Genomic DNA, 17,616 nt, shown 5'->3' on the forward strand with positions numbered 1-17,616 from the left:
ACTGATCTAGGATTTATTCTTAGTAGTGATCTTAGACCCCACATTGAGCATATTTGTTGTAAGGCTTTTAAAACTCTGGGGCTTGTATTAAGATTAGTACTTTCGGTTAGGTCTATCATATTAATTATTCATATAAGGTGCTTTATTGTGCACTTGTCCGCCCTATTGTTGAGTATGGTGAAGTTATTTGGAATCCTATCACGACCTCAATGACTCTCTTAGGCTTGAAAAGGTTTAGCGTAAATTTATGAGATACGCTAGTTTTAGTTTGAATATCCCCTGTGAACCCCATAACTATGGATCAGTTGCTTCTCAACTAGGGCTGGTTTCGCTGGCTGAGCGCAGAAGGGTCTCGGGCATTAAGTTCCTGAATAGTTTGTTACAAGGTAATATTGACTCTCCCTATTTGCTCTCTTTAATTTGTTTTAGAGTTCCTCAACGTCATTCCCGATCTGTTGATCCTTTTTATGTTCCTTTCGCCTCCACTAATTACCTTAAAAATGAGCTTATTATACGTATGATTGTCAAATGCCAATGTTGACTCTTCGTTTCTCCTATGCCTATAATTTACTGCATAGCTATTCATTTATTATTACATAATAATTTATACAATTGATTTGTAACTATAAATATGTATATACTTATATATATGTATAATGTGTATATATGTTCAAAGGGTTTATCCCGTATATTTAATAAAATAAAATAATGTCATTTTAAATGACATTCTTTAAATAATAAAATAATGACATTCTGTAACCCTTATAGATCATAATAATATATACAAATATACAATGTAAACATATATTGTACAACGTTGTCAACGTATAATATATAATATGGACATATGGTCTTAGGTGGAATCCAACCCCCCACCCTTGGATAGGTACTGTAGGTTCAGAAAATGAAAGGGAAATTTTGCATCGTTGTTTTGAATTTTTTAAATGATTTTTTAAGTATTATCATAGACCTATAATATAATAAATTATATATTATATAAATTATATAAATTATATTGTACGTATTGTATTTATACCATAGGATATTCTATGTTTATACGTTTTATGAGTATTATCATCCGCGCCAACATCACTGATGTCAGAATATTTATAATAATATGTACATTGATAAGTTGTGTTTAACAGATGTTAACACTTATCAATTCGTACTAAAAAATAATTTACTGTAATATATTCAATATTGTGCACTGCATTTCTTATAGCCTGTAGGTAATAAATGTAAAATTGTAACACCAAGCCTTCAATATTTATGCAACGCTTTGTTATTCTGTGTTTTTTATTAGCACCAGTGAACCAATAACAGTTATAATGAAACCAGGACTATATCATGAACAAAAATGTTCACAGCTATTAACTAAGGATGAAAATGAATCTGTGTTACAACTATTGGGTCCAAAATGTCAAGTAAATTATTTTTATTGTTTGTAATTGATAGAATTTTTACTATAATTATACAATACTGACAATTTTGCTATTAATTTTCTTTAGAGTTTAGCTATGGCTGTAGTTCAGTTTTTCAGCACTGATGGTCCTGAAGGTACTGAATGGAGGCAAAAGAATTTTGGAATTCTTTGTTTTGTCAGAGATCCGAATAGGAAGTCATATTATTTTCGATTGTATTGCCCAATAAGACACCAATTATTGTGGGAACATGAAATGTATAATGGATTGCAATACCAAAGTTCTGCTAAATTTTTCCATTGTTTTGAAGCCGAGGTAAATCGAAATAACTAGAATTTATATTAGTCCAATTGTTTTTGTCCGTTAGAAAATATGTCCACTTAACAGAATTTTACTGAAATTATGAATCATTTTCTGGTAGAGATATTTCTTGAAACTACTTAGAGTTTTTTTTATAAGAACAACATTTGAAAAATACTATATCAATGTCATTAACTGAGACCACAAAATAGTTCAGTTTTATTCAACTAAATAAAATATTAATATTGTCTTCATCTAGGCTTATAAGATATTTGAATCTTATTAATTATTTTAAATACTTAAAACTTAATAAATATGAAATAACTGATAGTTTAATAATTGAAAAAAGTGAAAATAATTCATTAAAATGTTCAATTAAAGATGAATGCCACACCCGTCTGTTATCTTAGTCGTACAAACTTAAAAAATTTGCTCTCAGTAGAACCAGATTTGTGTCGTTCGATTTAATGTTAGAGTTAATTGACCTATTATTAAACTTTTGCTAGCTGGATTTTTACAATATTTCAATTCAACAAAATAAGCAATATAAGCATTTCTTAATTGTAATATTTTACATACCCATTACTTGCTTGAAAATTGAAATATTGTAAAAATCCAACGAATAAACACAGATTAAGTTCTTACCTTTAAGTTTGATACTAGATCAATTCACTTTAATATTAAACCCACAGCACAAAATTAGTTCTGCTGATTGCACATTTGCTACATTATCTGTTGTACAAACAGATGGAGACAACAAATGCAAGTTTGACTTACTCTTAGTGTATATTAAAAATTAAATATTTTATAAATATGTATATGTTAATCATATTATAAATATTTAATATAGGAATGTATAGTTGGGTTCAATTTTGCAAGTGAAGATGAAGCTGCAGTGTTTGAAGAGACAGTAATTAATTTACAAAGAAGAAGACGAGAAAAACGATTGGGTAACTTAATTTTTAATTTTATTGAAAAAAATTTTAAATTTGTTGATATATCATTAGGTATATCAACATGTGTTTATACATATTAATTAATATTGGCATAACTTATTGTAAAATAAAGTAAAGATTATAAGGTATTTTATTAATTTATTAGTCAGTAACTTAATATTTAATAATCATTTTAGCTGAGGTGATGATATTTTAGTTTAAAATAATCTTAATGTACAAGTATAGCTGGTAATTTAAGAGAACACCACACCCACATTTATTGTCTTAGTTTGTCAAGTGTACAAAGTATCAAATCGATGTTCAGCATTTTACATTTAATTAAAATATTTTAATAGTTATTGGAATGAATTGACCTATTATTAAACTTAAAGTTAAAGGTGTGTTTTTCGATACTTAAATTTAAAAGTGAGTAAAATATTACAATTGAAAAATATTCAATACATTCTTCAAAAAAGCAGAAAATGTTATTATTCTTAATTTTGGTAATGGTAAATTCATTATAAATTATAATATTAAAACTAATGAAACTAAATGTTAATTGCTGAATTTATTCAATGCGTTACACACTTGTAAGACAGAGATTACAACTGGGGATGAAGGCGTCCTCAAGTAAAACATGAATAACAATTTAAAGTCACCATATAGATCAGTGGCATACGCAGGGGTAGAGTTTTAGGGTGCTTACTACCCTGCAATTTCTTCTTCTTTTTATATACCATCATAATCAGTACACAAAGTAAATTAATTGTTATTTATTTTTAATAGATATAAATAAATTTTAAAATTGCAATAAAATTGAGAATTTTAGTTCAGTTATTTTTTTTGGATGATAAGAAAACATTGCTAAATGTCTGTCATAACTGCTTCATTAATTGCCATATTTACTATGGTCTTAAGAGTAGATGACTAGATTAAATATTTAAATCGTAAGCAAACTTTGAGACTAACTCAATAATGGGTTTTAGCAAAATTAATGAAAATTGTTATAAAAATAATGTAAATACAAGACGTATAAAATTGGTTTGTTTGAGTTTTAAAAAACTTTAACCTGTTAATTTGTATGACCTTCCTATATAAATAATTATTTTACTTTTTGGATTTATTGTATGTGGTTTATCTTATAATTATTACTTTTAAAATGATATTTTTTCCAGATCAAGTACAATATATTAGAGTTAAAGAAATATAAAAATTTGGATTAATTTTTATATTTTGATATTGCTATTTGTTAATTTAGGTAGGGAGGGGTATCTGGATGGGTCTGTGATTAATCTTACGTAAAATCCCTAAGCAAATTAAAATCTTGCGTATGCTACTCATATATCATATGAGTTTTTGGCATTATTATATTTTAAATAATAATAATTTATTGATATTCTTTAGAACAAAGGTCAAAGTCACACAATAATCAAAATAATGTCTTGCAACCTGTAAGTAATTCTAATAATACTTATGGACCAACAGTTCAAATGAATGGTAATGAAATGGTTTATTTATTGTTGACAATTTATCTATCATAATTTTGAATTGTTCATTCAGGTAAAAGTCATAAAAATAAAGGCAAAAATTCAAAAAATAAGAAATATACAAAAGATCAAATAGGTCTACCGGAAAATTTCAGACATGTGCAACATATTGGTTGGGATCCAGATCGAGGTTTTGATTTAGGACAGATTAAAGATCCACAATTAAATACATTCTTTGCTAAGGTAAGGTGTCTATTTTTCTATTATTATTACTATTATTATACAATACACACTACGGTTAACACTTCTAAATAATATAAGTGACATTTTATGTTATTCAGATGATTGATAATAAATTTTTTTTTACAATAATATTGATAGTCATTTGAAAATATAATAAATTATAATAATCATTTTTGCAACAGGCCGGGGTTTCCGAAAGTCAACTACGTAATCCTCAGACTCGAGATTTTATTTATGATTTTATTGATAAACATGGTGGTATGGATGCTATTAAAGAAGATGTTCAAGATTCACTTATTCCGCCTCCTTTGCCAACAAGATTTCGTCAAGCTCCACCTCCACCTCCACCTACTTCAAATAATACACCAAATATAAGGAGTCCAGCACCACCGCCTCCCCGGCCTAACAATGTGACTATTCCTGTTAAAAAACAAGGTAGGCAATAAACATAAATTCAATTTATATGATATAAAACAAAGCATGTAAGTAAAATAATATTAATATTGTAAAAAAAAATGTGGATGTGCTAAATTTGAAATCATTTAAATTTGTAATTTTGTCAAAATCTGAACTTGAAATGTCTATAAAGAAATTTTGTATTAGAATTTTTACAATTGTTGGTTTTAATTACTTATGAGAAATCTAGTATTACATTTTCAAATCTTAGCTGTAAAAGTTGAACATTTTATACATTTTTAAAAAACAAAATAATATGCAACTTTTTGTGTTTTTTTTTTTCCAAAATTCAAACTTTAAATGCATGTAAATGAAATTCTTGCTTATGTATCTTTAAATTCTTTAAATGGTTATAATATAAACTGATGGGGAACCTTGTATTGATTCTTAAGCATTTTGGCTAAGTGAACATTTCTTACCAACATTAGAAGTAAAAAAACAAAATAATATAAAATGTTTATTAACAGCTTAAAAAGATTAAAAATATTTTACAAGATCCAATTGTCCATCAGAAACTACCCTAAAAAATGAAAATCAAAGAATTTTTTCTTCTATAAATTGTTTTATACAAACACATCTTATTGTAAAATCAATACATTCATTGTTCAACTCAGAATTAAACATTTTATAGCATTATGTAGCTTTTATAGTTGTATTTATCAAACTTCGTGAAAATAAACTGACTTTTTTTTAAAGAACAATATAATTTAGATTAGATTAATAAAAATTAAAATATTATAAAATATTATAAAATTGATATTTAGTACATTTAAATCTATATAATTCAAGTTTTGAATGGTAATTGACAATCTAATATACTAACTCAACAATTTGTGTTAATTATTAATATAACCTTTGAGGAGTTACATCAGGAAAAAAAATATTTATAGCCTATAATTTTTTATAAAACTTGTTTTCTTATAACCATAAAAACTTAGTTTTTATAAAAATTTTAATTAGAAAATATTATTTTTATATTTTAGAAGACATTTTTATTCCTCCACCTCCGCCATTAATGAATGCAGCTCCACCACCCCCACCACCGCCACAAATGGAATTAACCAAGAGTAAGCCTGTTGAAGCTGTACCAGACACTAGATCTGCACTATTAGAAGCCATCCGGTCTGGTAAAACACTCAAGGTATGTACACAACTTTTTTATGAAATAAATAAGATAACAAAAATATAAAATATAGTAATTTAATTTTTTTCTTTAGCATGTTGATACTTCAAATTCTGTAAAAGCATCGAACACTACAGAACCTAATTCAAGAAATAATTTACTTGATCAGATAAGACAAGGCGTAGAATTGAAATCGGTATTACTTAAAATGTTCACTTGTTTTAAAAGCAATAACATTAATATTTATTAAATTTTATAGGTGCAACCAATCGAAAAGAAAAGTATTAAAAATTTAGAAGGGGATGGTTTAGCTGGGGCGTTAGCTAGAGCTTTAGCTGAACGAGCTAGAGTTATTCATAGTGACAGTAGTACCAGTGACTCCAGTGAAGGTGATGATGACTGGGATGATTGAGTTGTCATTATTATAATGCAATAACATTTTTTTATTTATATTCTTTAATATATTTATATTTACTGTTGGAAGTAGTTTTAATTTAAACATTTTATTTTTCTTGATAATTTGGATTTAAATTTAAAATTCATTAACTGCATTTATATTTTATTGTTATGATAATCACAGTCTGTATATTGTATATAATCAATGATTTATAATGTGATATTAAATATTTTAATCAATTTTCTTTTTTTTTAATTGCAGTGCTTAAAATTTAAAATATTCTGGTTCCTTTAAAATATATTTATTATGTACTATAATATGCATTATACATGTGCTAATCATCAATCATTAGGTTTATACAGTTGGATATTTGAATATTTAAAAAAATATATTAGTTGCAATTTTCCAATTAAAATCTATACATGCATGCTAAACAAGTATTATCTATTCCATGGCACAAAAGTATCCTGGTATATATACAATACTCTATTTAGGATATGAGTGGACCGCTCTCGAACATGCAGACTAAGGGACTCTAGGCGAAGTCTAGTCGCTCTACGATAGGTCGCAATCGTTGTATACAGAAGCTGTGTCATATCAGACTACATTAATTTATGAGAAGGATACCTGTTTATAGGAGAGAAGCTTGAACATCTTTAACATTTATAACAATAACACCCCCCTAAAGGATATTGTGAAAGGATATGAATTTACTAGCATTTTTATCTAATTATAAAATAATAAAAATAAAAATGCTAAGAAATAAAGCAGAGTAAGCTAAACATTAATTGTAGATAAATAAAAACTAATAAGTTTTAAAATAATATTAAAATATATTTCATTGATTTATTTTTTATTTTTATGATATCGTTTTGCAAAGGTTTCTCCTACTAAAAGTGGAAATATAAGTGTTGCATCGCCATAAATCTAGACAAATAAAAAAAAATAAATTGATTGAACTAACTATGATCAATGTTTAAATATTTACTTTCACTGGCGAAGCATCTGATTTTATTTTACCCCATGAAACAGCTTCATCGGGTCGAGCTCCAGAATCACTACCATCATATTCTGATGCAGTATTCAAATAAACCGCATAATCAGCACCATTTCTCTAAATTATCCAATTAATAGTAGTTAATAATATCATTTATTAAATAATAGGTTTATAATATTAAGAACTTAGTTTTTGTTCATAGCCTGAAGAAAACAACTGTGTTAAATTAGTTTAAAAAAAAGAAAGAACACATTTAACAGAGGAGACATGCGACAAACAAACCATTAACAACAAAGATATGTTAAGTACCTATATAGCATAAAATACTTGAAATGCATAGTTATTAGTTATTCCTTATTACAAATCGTAAAACTAATCTATAAATAATAAATAATATGTACTTACCATCAAATTGGCATTGCAAATATGATGTTTTATCACTCCACCTCCAATTATAATCATTCCACTATTAGCTGCTTTTACCGCCATCGTGTTCAATCTCCTCAAATCTTTGAAACAGAAACATAAAATATAATTTAATATGTACAATAATTAAAGATAGTACCGTAATTGTAATACAGTAAAACATTATACGGTTCACTTTACCTTTTAATATATCAATAATAAGACCAGGGTTCCTAAAGGAATGGAAGTACATCATATCTCCTAAGCTACCATCGGTTAAAGCTGGACAAAATATGGGTATCTTATTCTTTGCTGCCCAATAGCATATTGATTGTTCGTCATTTATTTCTAAGCCCAATCTTTCAATTATTTTAGATGGAGTCCAAGCAATATTCTACAATGCATTATATAACATCATACAAATTAGGTAATTAATTTATAGTAATATCATAATTATATTTTTATACATACTTGTTCTTCGAGCATCTTATCTAAAATAGGCATGACCCAATTTTCAAATTTGCAGTAGTTGTTGTTTGGAACTAATAAATTTCCAATTCTATTGAGGCCATCTTCACGGAGAATGCTACCTTTTAATTGAAAATCTCCTATAAATGTAGGAGCTAAACATTTTATCAAGTCTTCTTCAACTCCTCCAGCAGTTGTCACTATACAGTCAACCATCTTATGTTGGACGACAAAGCGTATTGCATCACGATTACCACATGAAACCATATTTGAAGTATAACCAAGGAACATTGTGCAATTTGAACGGCGTTTGATAAATTCGTCTTCTTCATGAATATCTTCTTCAAATGGTTTTTCTCTTTCATCTAACTATGCAAAAACTAAAAGTAAATAAAATAAATTCACATCTTCTATCACCATATTCTAACCATTTTATTTATCTGTTCAACAGATAATCCAAAATTTGTTGCCTGGAATCCAGAATACCGATAGATTGACAGTAATTGTTCATAGTCGATTCCATTGTTCCAATCATAACCTAATAAATTTAAATAATTTAAAATAACAATAAAATCAGTACATAATAGTAGTTGAACCTTTTACAGTTGGATTTTCTGATGAAATGTCTAGGCTCTTTTTCAAAACTGCATCTGATGCTTTCTGTGGCTCCATTCCACCGTTGGGTTTTATATTATTATGAATTACTTAAATAGTTAAATGTAGTAAAGAATAATAATAAATATTATAATAGTTATGCTACAGGTTAGGTTACTATTAGTGCATTCGTGCCATCGCCATGCTGAATGCTGAAATGCTCTAGAATATTTAGATTTCAGTTCGAGCTATCACAGTTCTAACTATGTTATCACCTAATTACATTGTTATTTATTTGCCGGTTGGTAGCCGGTGGCCGGTGCTATCTTGTTGTTTATGGGTTTATGAAAAAATCACGAATTAAGAGAAAAGAGATATACGAAATCGGATATACCTATCTTTAGCACTATTGTTCTGAGCTGGTGGTTACTAGTTAGTACTTAAGTCCAAATTAGTGTGAATGTGCAATAACTGATAAGTCTAAACTCCATTTAGACTTTAGATTCTGGGCCGGTACTGGAGTGAATATGTGTATTTACTATTTTCTTTAGTCTATTGCACTTTTTATAGCAGTAAAAATACTTCAATTTAGTACTTCAACATTTTTTCTGAAAGAAAAGTGAATCGGGTTTCGACTTTATTGATGAGGTGACCAAGAGTAAAAAATTCCCAGTAGTTTTCAAAAGCATCCTAAAAAAAAAATAAGTTAATAAAAAACGGAACTTTTACACCAAAACCAGTAATGGTAGATGCTTTACATTTTCACCCTAGGTAATAATTTGATCATTTTCTAAAAATGATAAAATTTTCATAATATTTTGATAGCCATCTATAGACATTTTACATTTTGGATTTTTTTAATATTTCTTTTGTAGATATGTATAAAACATTTGGCTCGGTCAAAAAACTTTAATTTAATATAAATCTAAAAATTTAATACAAGGTCCCTCATAAGCAGGGGTGCCGGCAGAATATTAGCTCAGTGGGTGCAAAATTTAATTTATGTCATACATAAATTCACATATTTACATTATTATGCACTGATTTTTTGTTCATTAAAAAAATCCCAGTGGGTGCAAGGCACCCACTGGACTCTCTCTGTGGGCATCCCTGCTCATAAGTAATTTATTCTGAAACCAAACAATTTAAAAATATTTACCTATATATTATTTTTTTTTTATAGTCATTTGAAGTTCAAATTTGGACGAAATAAAATATTATTTGTGAGGACTTGAAAGTTTTAACATATTATATAATTTTACACACAATGACCTCTTCAAATGCAATATTTTTGGAAAAAATTAATTCAACCTAGGTCATAAAATATTAAAATATACTTGGTAATAATATAGGCTGACAGACTGTCTTTGCTCAGAATAATCAGTATGATTTATCATTGAATCCAAATTAACTCATACACTATAGTGACTTACACCTTTATGACGACTGACAAGATACACTATCGACACCTACTGTACACTTGTACACTGTATAGCAGAGCGGTTTACTACTTTCCTCCTTTTTAATTTTTGTTTTGTATTAGGTTAGGCAAACAAATTACTATAGATTTCTATTTTGTATTCTTAACATAATAAGAAATTATCATAATTAATTTTATAACTTGTACATGTGTACAGCAGCTGTACTAATTAAGTTAAATCATTATATATAACCATGGTTACAGGTTAGGCTAGATAACCGTATATATATATATATATATATAACATTGTCTTTAAAATATTGAATTATTTTTTTTGACTAGTTTTATCATTTTCATAAGATAGATTTTGTATGAACTAAGAAGTAATCAATACTTAAAATAAAATTGACTAAAAATTCTTGATGTAAAAATGAATCACTATAGAAAACAATTTTAATGTTATAATTAAAAAATATTCAGCCATATTTTGGAATATATTAAGGTTAGATCATAAGAAATAAAGATCAAATCAAGTAATGGGTATACATTGAATGCAAATATCTTAAATTTAATTTGTGTAAAGGAGAAATAAATATCAAGGGGCCGGCGGTTGTTGTCGAACAGCTTCTTTAGGGTTCTTGACAACTAAAATAACTGAATCACCACGCAGAAACATTTTGGAAATATATTTGTCTCGACTAACGGCTTTTGCCTAAAACAAATTAATAAAATTTAATTTTTTTACTAATTGCAGTAATTAACGTAACTATGTAAAATATTTACTTTTTTTTTGCCTTTGCCGGTTTTAGGTAACTCAGTCCACATTTCCCGTACATTTTCCAATACCATGTTACAATGTCGGTCAAATGCTTTGATTCTTGCCAAAAGTTTTCTATTGTTGCGGCAGTTTATCAATACTTGAGTATTATTACGTACAGATTGGGTTAATACCGACATGGGGCCTGTAGTAAATTCTTCTTCTTCACGTTTTGCTAACTCTTCTGGAGTCATCTCAGATTTTGGTTTGTTTGCTACAGCAGCCCTATACAATTATAAATTAAATTAGTCATGAGTGAGTAAAAAATGTAACATTTATATAAAGTATCAATCTTAAATTCTGAATAACCATACTTACATTGTTGTAATATGATGTTTTATTAATAATGAATAATATTAAATACAATAATTTGAACGGTTCAACGGTGCGCCCGGCAGTCTTAACTAACTTACTACTTAAAAAAAAAAGTAAATTAGTATAACAGACTACAAGCAGACTAGACAGTGTTATGAACTGAATAATCTGATAGCAGATAGGTACCTTTATAAACACGATTTGATCATCGCAGGAAAAATTTTTTTGTGATCCATGATGTCAAAAATGTCCACCAGAGTGAGTTACGTCCAATCCCTATCATCTTATCAATCACGATTCATGATAACATATAGCAGTATCACAGAATTATTTTCATATAATCTGTGGCAGTATCGTGATTATGACATTGTGTTAAGAATTTTTTATTGTTTATTATATTTTATATTATTTTATTCATTAATCATTATTAAATATAATTACACCTAATTAAGAACCATGTTTTATTGCCAAGTTTGTGATGCTAAATATATATCAGTGTCTGGTTTAATTAAGCATTTAAGAACAAAACATAAAGATACTCCGAAAATTAAAAATGTATATTATTGTAATGACTGCGATGCATCATTTGATTTGAAGTCCAATAAAATAAAACACACTGAGGCTCATTTATATGGTCAGCATAGTAATATGTTATGTTCATATACAAATTGCACAAAATCATTTAGGATTAATTGTACATTTAAAATCTCATAACATTAATATTGAGCTAACAATGTTAAATTTTAACGCTATAGAAGGTATATTAATTTATAATAAAACATTATACATCCGTTACCAATTATTATTACTAACTTATTGTTTTTCATGTACTCAGTGATTTAGGTTAAAGTATTTGTTTTTACTTCTGATGTTTCTGTAGACATGTATGTATTATTATTACAATAATTTTCATTCCCTACTGGGAAGTATCGTTCCTCATAAAATGTTCACTCTGGTGGACATTTTTGATATCATGGATCACAAAAAAATTTTTCCTGCGATGATCCAATCGTTAATTCGTGGGATAAACTATATTATTATTATCACCTATTTTAGTTGTTATTCTCACTGATCATATTTTCACCGGTAGGCGCGCTAATATTCAAATAATGAGTTAGTAGTTGAATTCAAATCTTTGAAATAATATGATATTAGGTATAAGATTTACGATAAGCCCAATTCGCGAGCCACGAATTCAGACTTCAGAGTTCGTACTACCTAAAATATGATGTCCTATATATTACTTGGATATTAATTATTATTTTTTAATATTATCTTAGTTCGTGCATCGTGGCATCGTGGTTTGTGAAATTGTCATTTATTGGCACATTATTCCATTAATTATGTACAAATTAATCAATTATATTTTATAATTAACATAATTATTTTAATTCATGATTTGTTAATCTTTGACCAAATGGAATAAAATAATTATTTGTCTATGAATATGTATGTAATTCTACTAGATAGCGTAAAGTGTTGACAGCTCAATTGCTTAATAAGTAAGTAGAATTTAGTTTTGAGTATAAAGCCTACAAATATGTGTGCTTTAAATTATATATTTTTTCTTTTATAGATAATTCTACTGACCTACTTTTAAATAACATTTTAAAATGCATACCAGGTATTGGACTGGTGTAAAATTGTTTACAAAAAAATTTCATTCTTCCAGCATCAGGTAAAATATTCAGCATTAACGTCTATTCTTAATTATAATTTGTAATAGGTATGTTGTAGTTATCTTGGTATCTTTGGATTTCTCTCACCAGTACTTAATACAAATAGTATGTTAATACATGTGTTTTGTATTCTGTTCAGGAATAATATATATAAATTAGGTAGTTAATTAAAAAAACTAACATGATTGTTAAAATGGCTCAACCTCCTCCTTTTGATGCTGACCAGGCGCGGACTGGGAAAAAAGGGCATGTGATGTTACATCATCTTAGGACAAATAATAAATATTTTAGGGGAAAATTTAAAAAAATATTACTTTTAATAATTAATTTTGTTTTAATAAAACATTTCAAATATGTTTAATACAATATCTGCTGTTTGGAGACATCATCATTCATATTGTTATATTTATTTATGTATATTAGTGAAATGAAATAATAGTCATATTTAAAAAAAAAAAAAAACATAAATTGATACCAAGTTAACACAGAGTTGTAAGTGAACTAACATTATTTTATTCATACAAAATAAAAGTAAAAATTATGTCATGTACCTACATCATATACTTTGTATTATGCATATGTTAACTTGAGACAGTAAAACTACCGAATTTATTCAAATATATGGCACATTTATACAGATTGTGGCAAATATATTTTAGGGCAAGGGATGCTGTGGCATCCCAGCATCCCAGCCAGTCTGCGCCTGATGCTGACACTTGTTTTTCTAAAAAGGCAATCTTCATTTATGTCAACCACTCATATGTATCCTCACAACTGAGAACTATTGTTGCTGCACTGTCTTGTAAAGGTAGACAGGATGAGTTATAAACTAATATTGTTAGTTGTGATATTTTTAATACCAATATTTTGAAGAAAAAATGTGTTCAAAAATTTAGCTTAACACTTAAATATTATTCTTTTAGATTAAATGCTACAGTAATTGATGGGAAAAGTATTGCTAACACTATATTGAATGAACTACGCCAGGAGACTCAAGAATGGGTTTTGAAAGGAAATCGGGCCCCTCATTTAGTAGCAGTGTTAGTTGGACAAAATCCAGCTAGTAAAATTTATGTGATGAACAAAATGAAAGCTGCTAAAGTTGTTGGTTGTTACACTATTTCAATGGCAATACATTTTTTTTTAATGATTATTATTTTTACAAATACGTATTTTAATTAGGTATTGAAACAAAAACTATAAAGTTCAGCGCATCAACAAGTGAAAATGAGCTTCTTGCCTGTATCAAACGTTTAAATCATGATGAAAATGTTGATGGAATTCTAGTCCAAGTAAGTTATAACTCCTTATAGCAAAAAAATTTACTTAATTACTTTTATTGTTATTAGATTCCGTGTGATATATTTTAAAAATTATACATATTGTAATCTTTAATTTTGGACCCTAAAACCTATACACCTTAAAAGAAAATGTATGACTGTTAACATTGTTATAGTACATAATTTGTACTTCCCTAGCCTACGTATAATATAATCAACTAGAAAAAAAAATTGATAACGTTTTGTGCTCTGAATATGGATTTGTAGATGTTATATTATGTATTATAATTTGTACATTACAAACATTTATGCAATTTAGTTACCACTTCCTGATCATATTACCGAACGAACATTGTGCAATGCTGTGGCACCACACAAGGATGTTGATGGTTTCAACATTGTTAATATTGGAAGATTTTGTTTGGATATGCAATGTTTGGGACCATGCACACCGTTGGGTGTTCATGAGCTAATTCGGAGAACTGGTAAAATTAAATGCTACTATTAAAAATATAAAATTTTAGTTTCAAATTAAAAATAAAAAAATATTATTTTAGGAATTCCTACTCTTGGCAAAAATGCTGTTGTTTGTGGAAGATCAAAAAATGTTGGTATGCCTATTGCTATGTTGCTCCATGCAGATAATGCCGGTACCTATAATTACAATTCAACTTGTAAACTGGTTAAATAAGTTTTACAATTCAAAAATATGTTGTTAAAAATTCTTATGCTTAAGATATATTTTCTACACTTTTTAAAATAATTTATGCTTTGCTGTAGGTACCAATGATACCTTAATCATTAAGGCTTAATGATACTAATATATTGAATAATTTTAAAACATTAATATTAACTATTATTATATTAGCATGACCTTTACAAATATTGTAAATTTCTATAAATAATCACCATCATTTCCCTTGTTTGGTTATCACAAATTGACAAACTTGCATTGCTTTTTTCATTTATTAAAAAAGTCTTGATAGTTTTTTATATTAAATAAAAAATAAGACCTTATGTATAATCTCTATTTATATAATATTTCCATCACTAGATGGATTCTTCCTTCAAGCCTCCAACCCATCAATTCCCACAGCGCTTGTACTTATTGTAAAAAAAAAAAAAACACATTTACAGATTGTATGAATAAATATTGTAACAAAAATATAATATGAAAAATTCATTAATTTTAGTTAATTATGCAAACTATGTGATGTAATTTATTTTAAATCTTATATTAAGGTGAGACATCAGCAATGGATGCAACAACCACAATATGTCATCGATATACACCACCAGATCAACTAGCTTTATTTACTAAAACAGCTGATATTATTGTATCAGCAGCAGGTAATATATTTAATTATACTACTTAAAAATATGAATGTTTCTTGATATAAACTCTGGATGTATGTATTAATCAATTAGGTGTTCCGAATTTAATTCGTGCTGATATGGTTAAACCAGGAGCAGCCATAATTGATGTAGGAATAACCAGAGTGGAAGACCCGAAAACATCTAAATCATATCTTGTGGGAGATGTTGACTTTGAAAATGTGAAAGAAGTTGCAGGATACATAACACCAGTCCCTGGAGGAGTTGGTCCAATGACAGTGGCAATGTTGATGCGTAACACAATTGCTGCTGCTAAAAAAACTGTGATTTACAATATACTTGATCCTGGTGCAGTAATATACAAACAAGCATCACAAATAAAACCGTGAATACAAATCAAGCTAAAAACAATTTTATTAATTGATATTTCAAGGAAAATTTGTTCAGCTATAGATTTGAAAAAATTGTACCAGCATGTGATAATAAAAAATTAAGTTCATTGAAATAAGCTTTAATATAATTTATGTGTTACAATTTTATAAATTAAATAATATTATAACATATTTTTACATTCATTATTTCACACTGGTATGACGTAAATTATTCTTGTCATGACTAAGACTGGAAACAAAAATAAAAAACTTAAAATTACATAAAACCTAGTAAAAAACCTCATACTAGCAATTCATGATTAAATAAACTGGTTTTTTTTTTTTTCATGATGAAATTGAATTTAACATTTACAAAATCAAAAAGATTATTTTACCGTAACCTTATGGTCCTACAATATTAAAAAAAGTTGCTAGTTAATAATTCTGGGATAATATTGTTGAGTACACAAGAAGATAACCCTGAAGTCATTTCAGTTCTTACAACAGTTTCTATACAACGCCGCAAGGGTCAAAAACAATTTAAATGGACCTTTAAACAAATAATATATGTTCATTTTATGGTTTTGGTATTTAACAATATGTTAATATACAAGGTGATTTCACCAAGCATGCCCGTCCCCCTTTTTTCTTCTTTTAGGGTCTTCTTGCTTAGGGTCGCGCTTTTTTAATTACAACGAAATATCTGAAATGTCGTTAATTTACTGATGAAAATCTACAATATCGTAAAAATTTTAAATTCAAACGCTTATAAAAAAATAATGTAATTTTCTGGTAAATTTTTTTTTTGGTTTAAAGTAGAAAAATTTGTGGCGAATTATCTATTAAAATGTCTAATGTTAGCTTTGAAAGGAAATTTTTTTATGAATTTCTAACTGTAAAATGTTGAAATTTTGATGAATTTGAACTTTAAATGCATATAAATAATCGTGGGTATTGATCTTTAACATTTTTGAACTTCCATTAATGAAACTTATAAGGAACTTTGCACTAAATTTTTCATCGAGAATAATTTAATAAAAATGTACAAAATTCGAAACATTTCTGAAGTCTATAGGTAGTCTATAGCTCAAAAATAGTCAAAATAATTATAAAATGTTACCATTCATGGAAAATGTGAATATAAATATTAGGGAAAAATGTCAATGGTCAATAGTTATTACTTATTAGTTTTTGAATTACACCAAAAATATAAAATCAATTTTTCAAAAATTGGTTTTGCGTAAAAATTACGACTTTTTGTTTTCCCTAATGCTTTCTAAAACTACTTGGAATTTTCAATTTTGACCTCCTAAAACTTAAAAGTAACAACTAGATTCATTTTTCTATCAGAAAAGATGCTGGAAATTAGATCCAATATTACAACTATTTCATATTTATAAATACCATTTTCAAGGTTTTTTAATATGCACTAGTATAAAAATGTACCTATGTAACAAATTTGATATTTCACAAATTTATGTAATTTTTCAAAAGGCAACTATATCTGAAAAACTAGGGCAATAATAGCGCATTATTCTATTGATATTGAAGAATCATTTACAAATATGAATGT

At 27.4% G+C, this 17,616-nt stretch overlaps 4 protein-coding genes across 7 annotated transcripts; 2 read left to right on the forward strand and 2 right to left on the reverse strand.

The window, feature by feature from the left end:
* The first annotated feature begins 1,146 nt into the window (after window positions 1–1,146).
* On the forward strand, window positions 1,147–6,602 carry LOC132950944 (actin nucleation-promoting factor WASL-like). Of its 2 annotated transcripts, none has more exons than XM_061022580.1 (10): window positions 1,147–1,225; window positions 1,304–1,424; window positions 1,509–1,736; window positions 2,572–2,671; window positions 4,061–4,153; window positions 4,217–4,386; window positions 4,569–4,821; window positions 5,826–5,983; window positions 6,060–6,161; window positions 6,225–6,602. In XM_061022580.1, exons 2-10 carry the CDS (start codon window positions 1,329–1,331, stop codon window positions 6,375–6,377), a joined length of 1,353 nt encoding a protein of 450 aa, XP_060878563.1. In that variant the 5' UTR covers window positions 1,147–1,225; window positions 1,304–1,328; the 3' UTR covers window positions 6,378–6,602. The 2 variants fall into 2 exon arrangements, with proteins under 2 accessions (XP_060878563.1, XP_060878562.1); XM_061022579.1 differs by having other exon boundaries at window positions 1,193–1,229.
* Window positions 6,603–7,175: 573 nt separating this feature from the next.
* LOC132950945 (probable deoxyhypusine synthase) lies at window positions 7,176–10,528 on the reverse strand. Its single transcript, XM_061022581.1, has 7 exons — window positions 8,829–10,528; window positions 8,661–8,770; window positions 8,236–8,601; window positions 7,966–8,158; window positions 7,765–7,868; window positions 7,351–7,476; window positions 7,176–7,289 (listed from the first exon to the last, which is right to left on the reverse strand). Exons 1-7 carry the CDS (start codon window positions 8,902–8,904, stop codon window positions 7,209–7,211), a joined length of 1,056 nt encoding a protein of 351 aa, XP_060878564.1. The 5' UTR covers window positions 8,905–10,528; the 3' UTR covers window positions 7,176–7,208.
* Window positions 10,529–10,671: 143 nt separating this feature from the next.
* Window positions 10,672–11,546, reverse strand: LOC132950948 (small nuclear ribonucleoprotein Sm D2-like). The gene is made up of 3 exons (XM_061022587.1): window positions 11,382–11,546; window positions 11,030–11,288; window positions 10,672–10,958 (listed from the first exon to the last, which is right to left on the reverse strand). Coding segments are annotated over exons 1-3 (378 nt in total). The 5' UTR covers window positions 11,384–11,546; the 3' UTR covers window positions 10,672–10,841.
* A 199-nt stretch (window positions 11,547–11,745) lies between these two features.
* On the forward strand, window positions 11,746–16,250 carry LOC132950946 (bifunctional methylenetetrahydrofolate dehydrogenase/cyclohydrolase, mitochondrial). Of its 3 annotated transcripts, XM_061022584.1 has the most exons (9): window positions 11,746–12,012; window positions 12,659–12,880; window positions 12,955–13,056; window positions 13,981–14,165; window positions 14,240–14,349; window positions 14,657–14,822; window positions 14,895–14,987; window positions 15,580–15,687; window positions 15,766–16,250. In XM_061022584.1, exons 3-9 carry the CDS (start codon window positions 12,992–12,994, stop codon window positions 16,059–16,061), a joined length of 1,023 nt encoding a protein of 340 aa, XP_060878567.1. In that variant the 5' UTR covers window positions 11,746–12,012; window positions 12,659–12,880; window positions 12,955–12,991; the 3' UTR covers window positions 16,062–16,250. The 3 variants fall into 3 exon arrangements, with proteins under 3 accessions (XP_060878567.1, XP_060878565.1, XP_060878568.1); XM_061022582.1 differs by lacking the exon at window positions 11,746–12,012 and having other exon boundaries at window positions 12,211–12,880; XM_061022585.1 differs by lacking the exons at window positions 11,746–12,012; window positions 12,659–12,880 and adding an exon at window positions 13,717–13,894.
* The last annotated feature ends 1,366 nt before the right edge of the window (window positions 16,251–17,616 follow it).

The sequence above is a fragment of the Metopolophium dirhodum genome, chromosome 8 (genome assembly GCF_019925205.1).
Source record: "Metopolophium dirhodum isolate CAU chromosome 8, ASM1992520v1, whole genome shotgun sequence".
Lineage (NCBI taxonomy): Eukaryota > Metazoa > Arthropoda > Insecta > Hemiptera > Aphididae > Metopolophium > Metopolophium dirhodum.

Bases quoted from the DNA above. Each gene is read 5' to 3' on its own strand.
- LOC132950945 (XM_061022581.1), bottom strand. From the start codon at position 8,904: ATGGAGCCACAGAAAGCATCAGATGCAGTTTTGAAAAAGAGCCTAGAC. The intron at 8,602-8,660 runs GTTAGAATATGG...GTTTTTGCATAG, and splicing joins TTGAACAGATAAATAAAATG to TTAGATGAAAGAGAAAAACC. The intron at 8,159-8,235 runs GTATGTATAAAA...AATGCATTGTAG, and splicing joins ATAAGATGCTCGAAGAACAA to AATATTGCTTGGACTCCATC.
- LOC132950948 (XM_061022587.1), bottom strand. The intron at 10,959-11,029 runs GTAAATATTTTA...AATTTGTTTTAG, and splicing joins CCGGCAAAGGCAAAAAAAAA to GCAAAAGCCGTTAGTCGAGA.
- LOC132950946 (XM_061022584.1), top strand. From the start codon at position 12,992: ATGCATACCAGGTATTGGACTGGTGTAAAATTGTTTACAAAAAAATTT. The intron at 14,823-14,894 runs GTAAAATTAAAT...ATATTATTTTAG, and splicing joins TGAGCTAATTCGGAGAACTG to GAATTCCTACTCTTGGCAAA. The intron at 15,688-15,765 runs GTAATATATTTA...TTAATCAATTAG, and splicing joins TATTATTGTATCAGCAGCAG to GTGTTCCGAATTTAATTCGT.
- LOC132950944 (XM_061022580.1), top strand. From the start codon at position 1,329: ATGAAACCAGGACTATATCATGAACAAAAATGTTCACAGCTATTAACT. The intron at 4,387-4,568 runs GTAAGGTGTCTA...TTTTTGCAACAG, and splicing joins TAAATACATTCTTTGCTAAG to GCCGGGGTTTCCGAAAGTCA. The intron at 5,984-6,059 runs GTATGTACACAA...TTTTTTCTTTAG, and splicing joins GGTCTGGTAAAACACTCAAG to CATGTTGATACTTCAAATTC.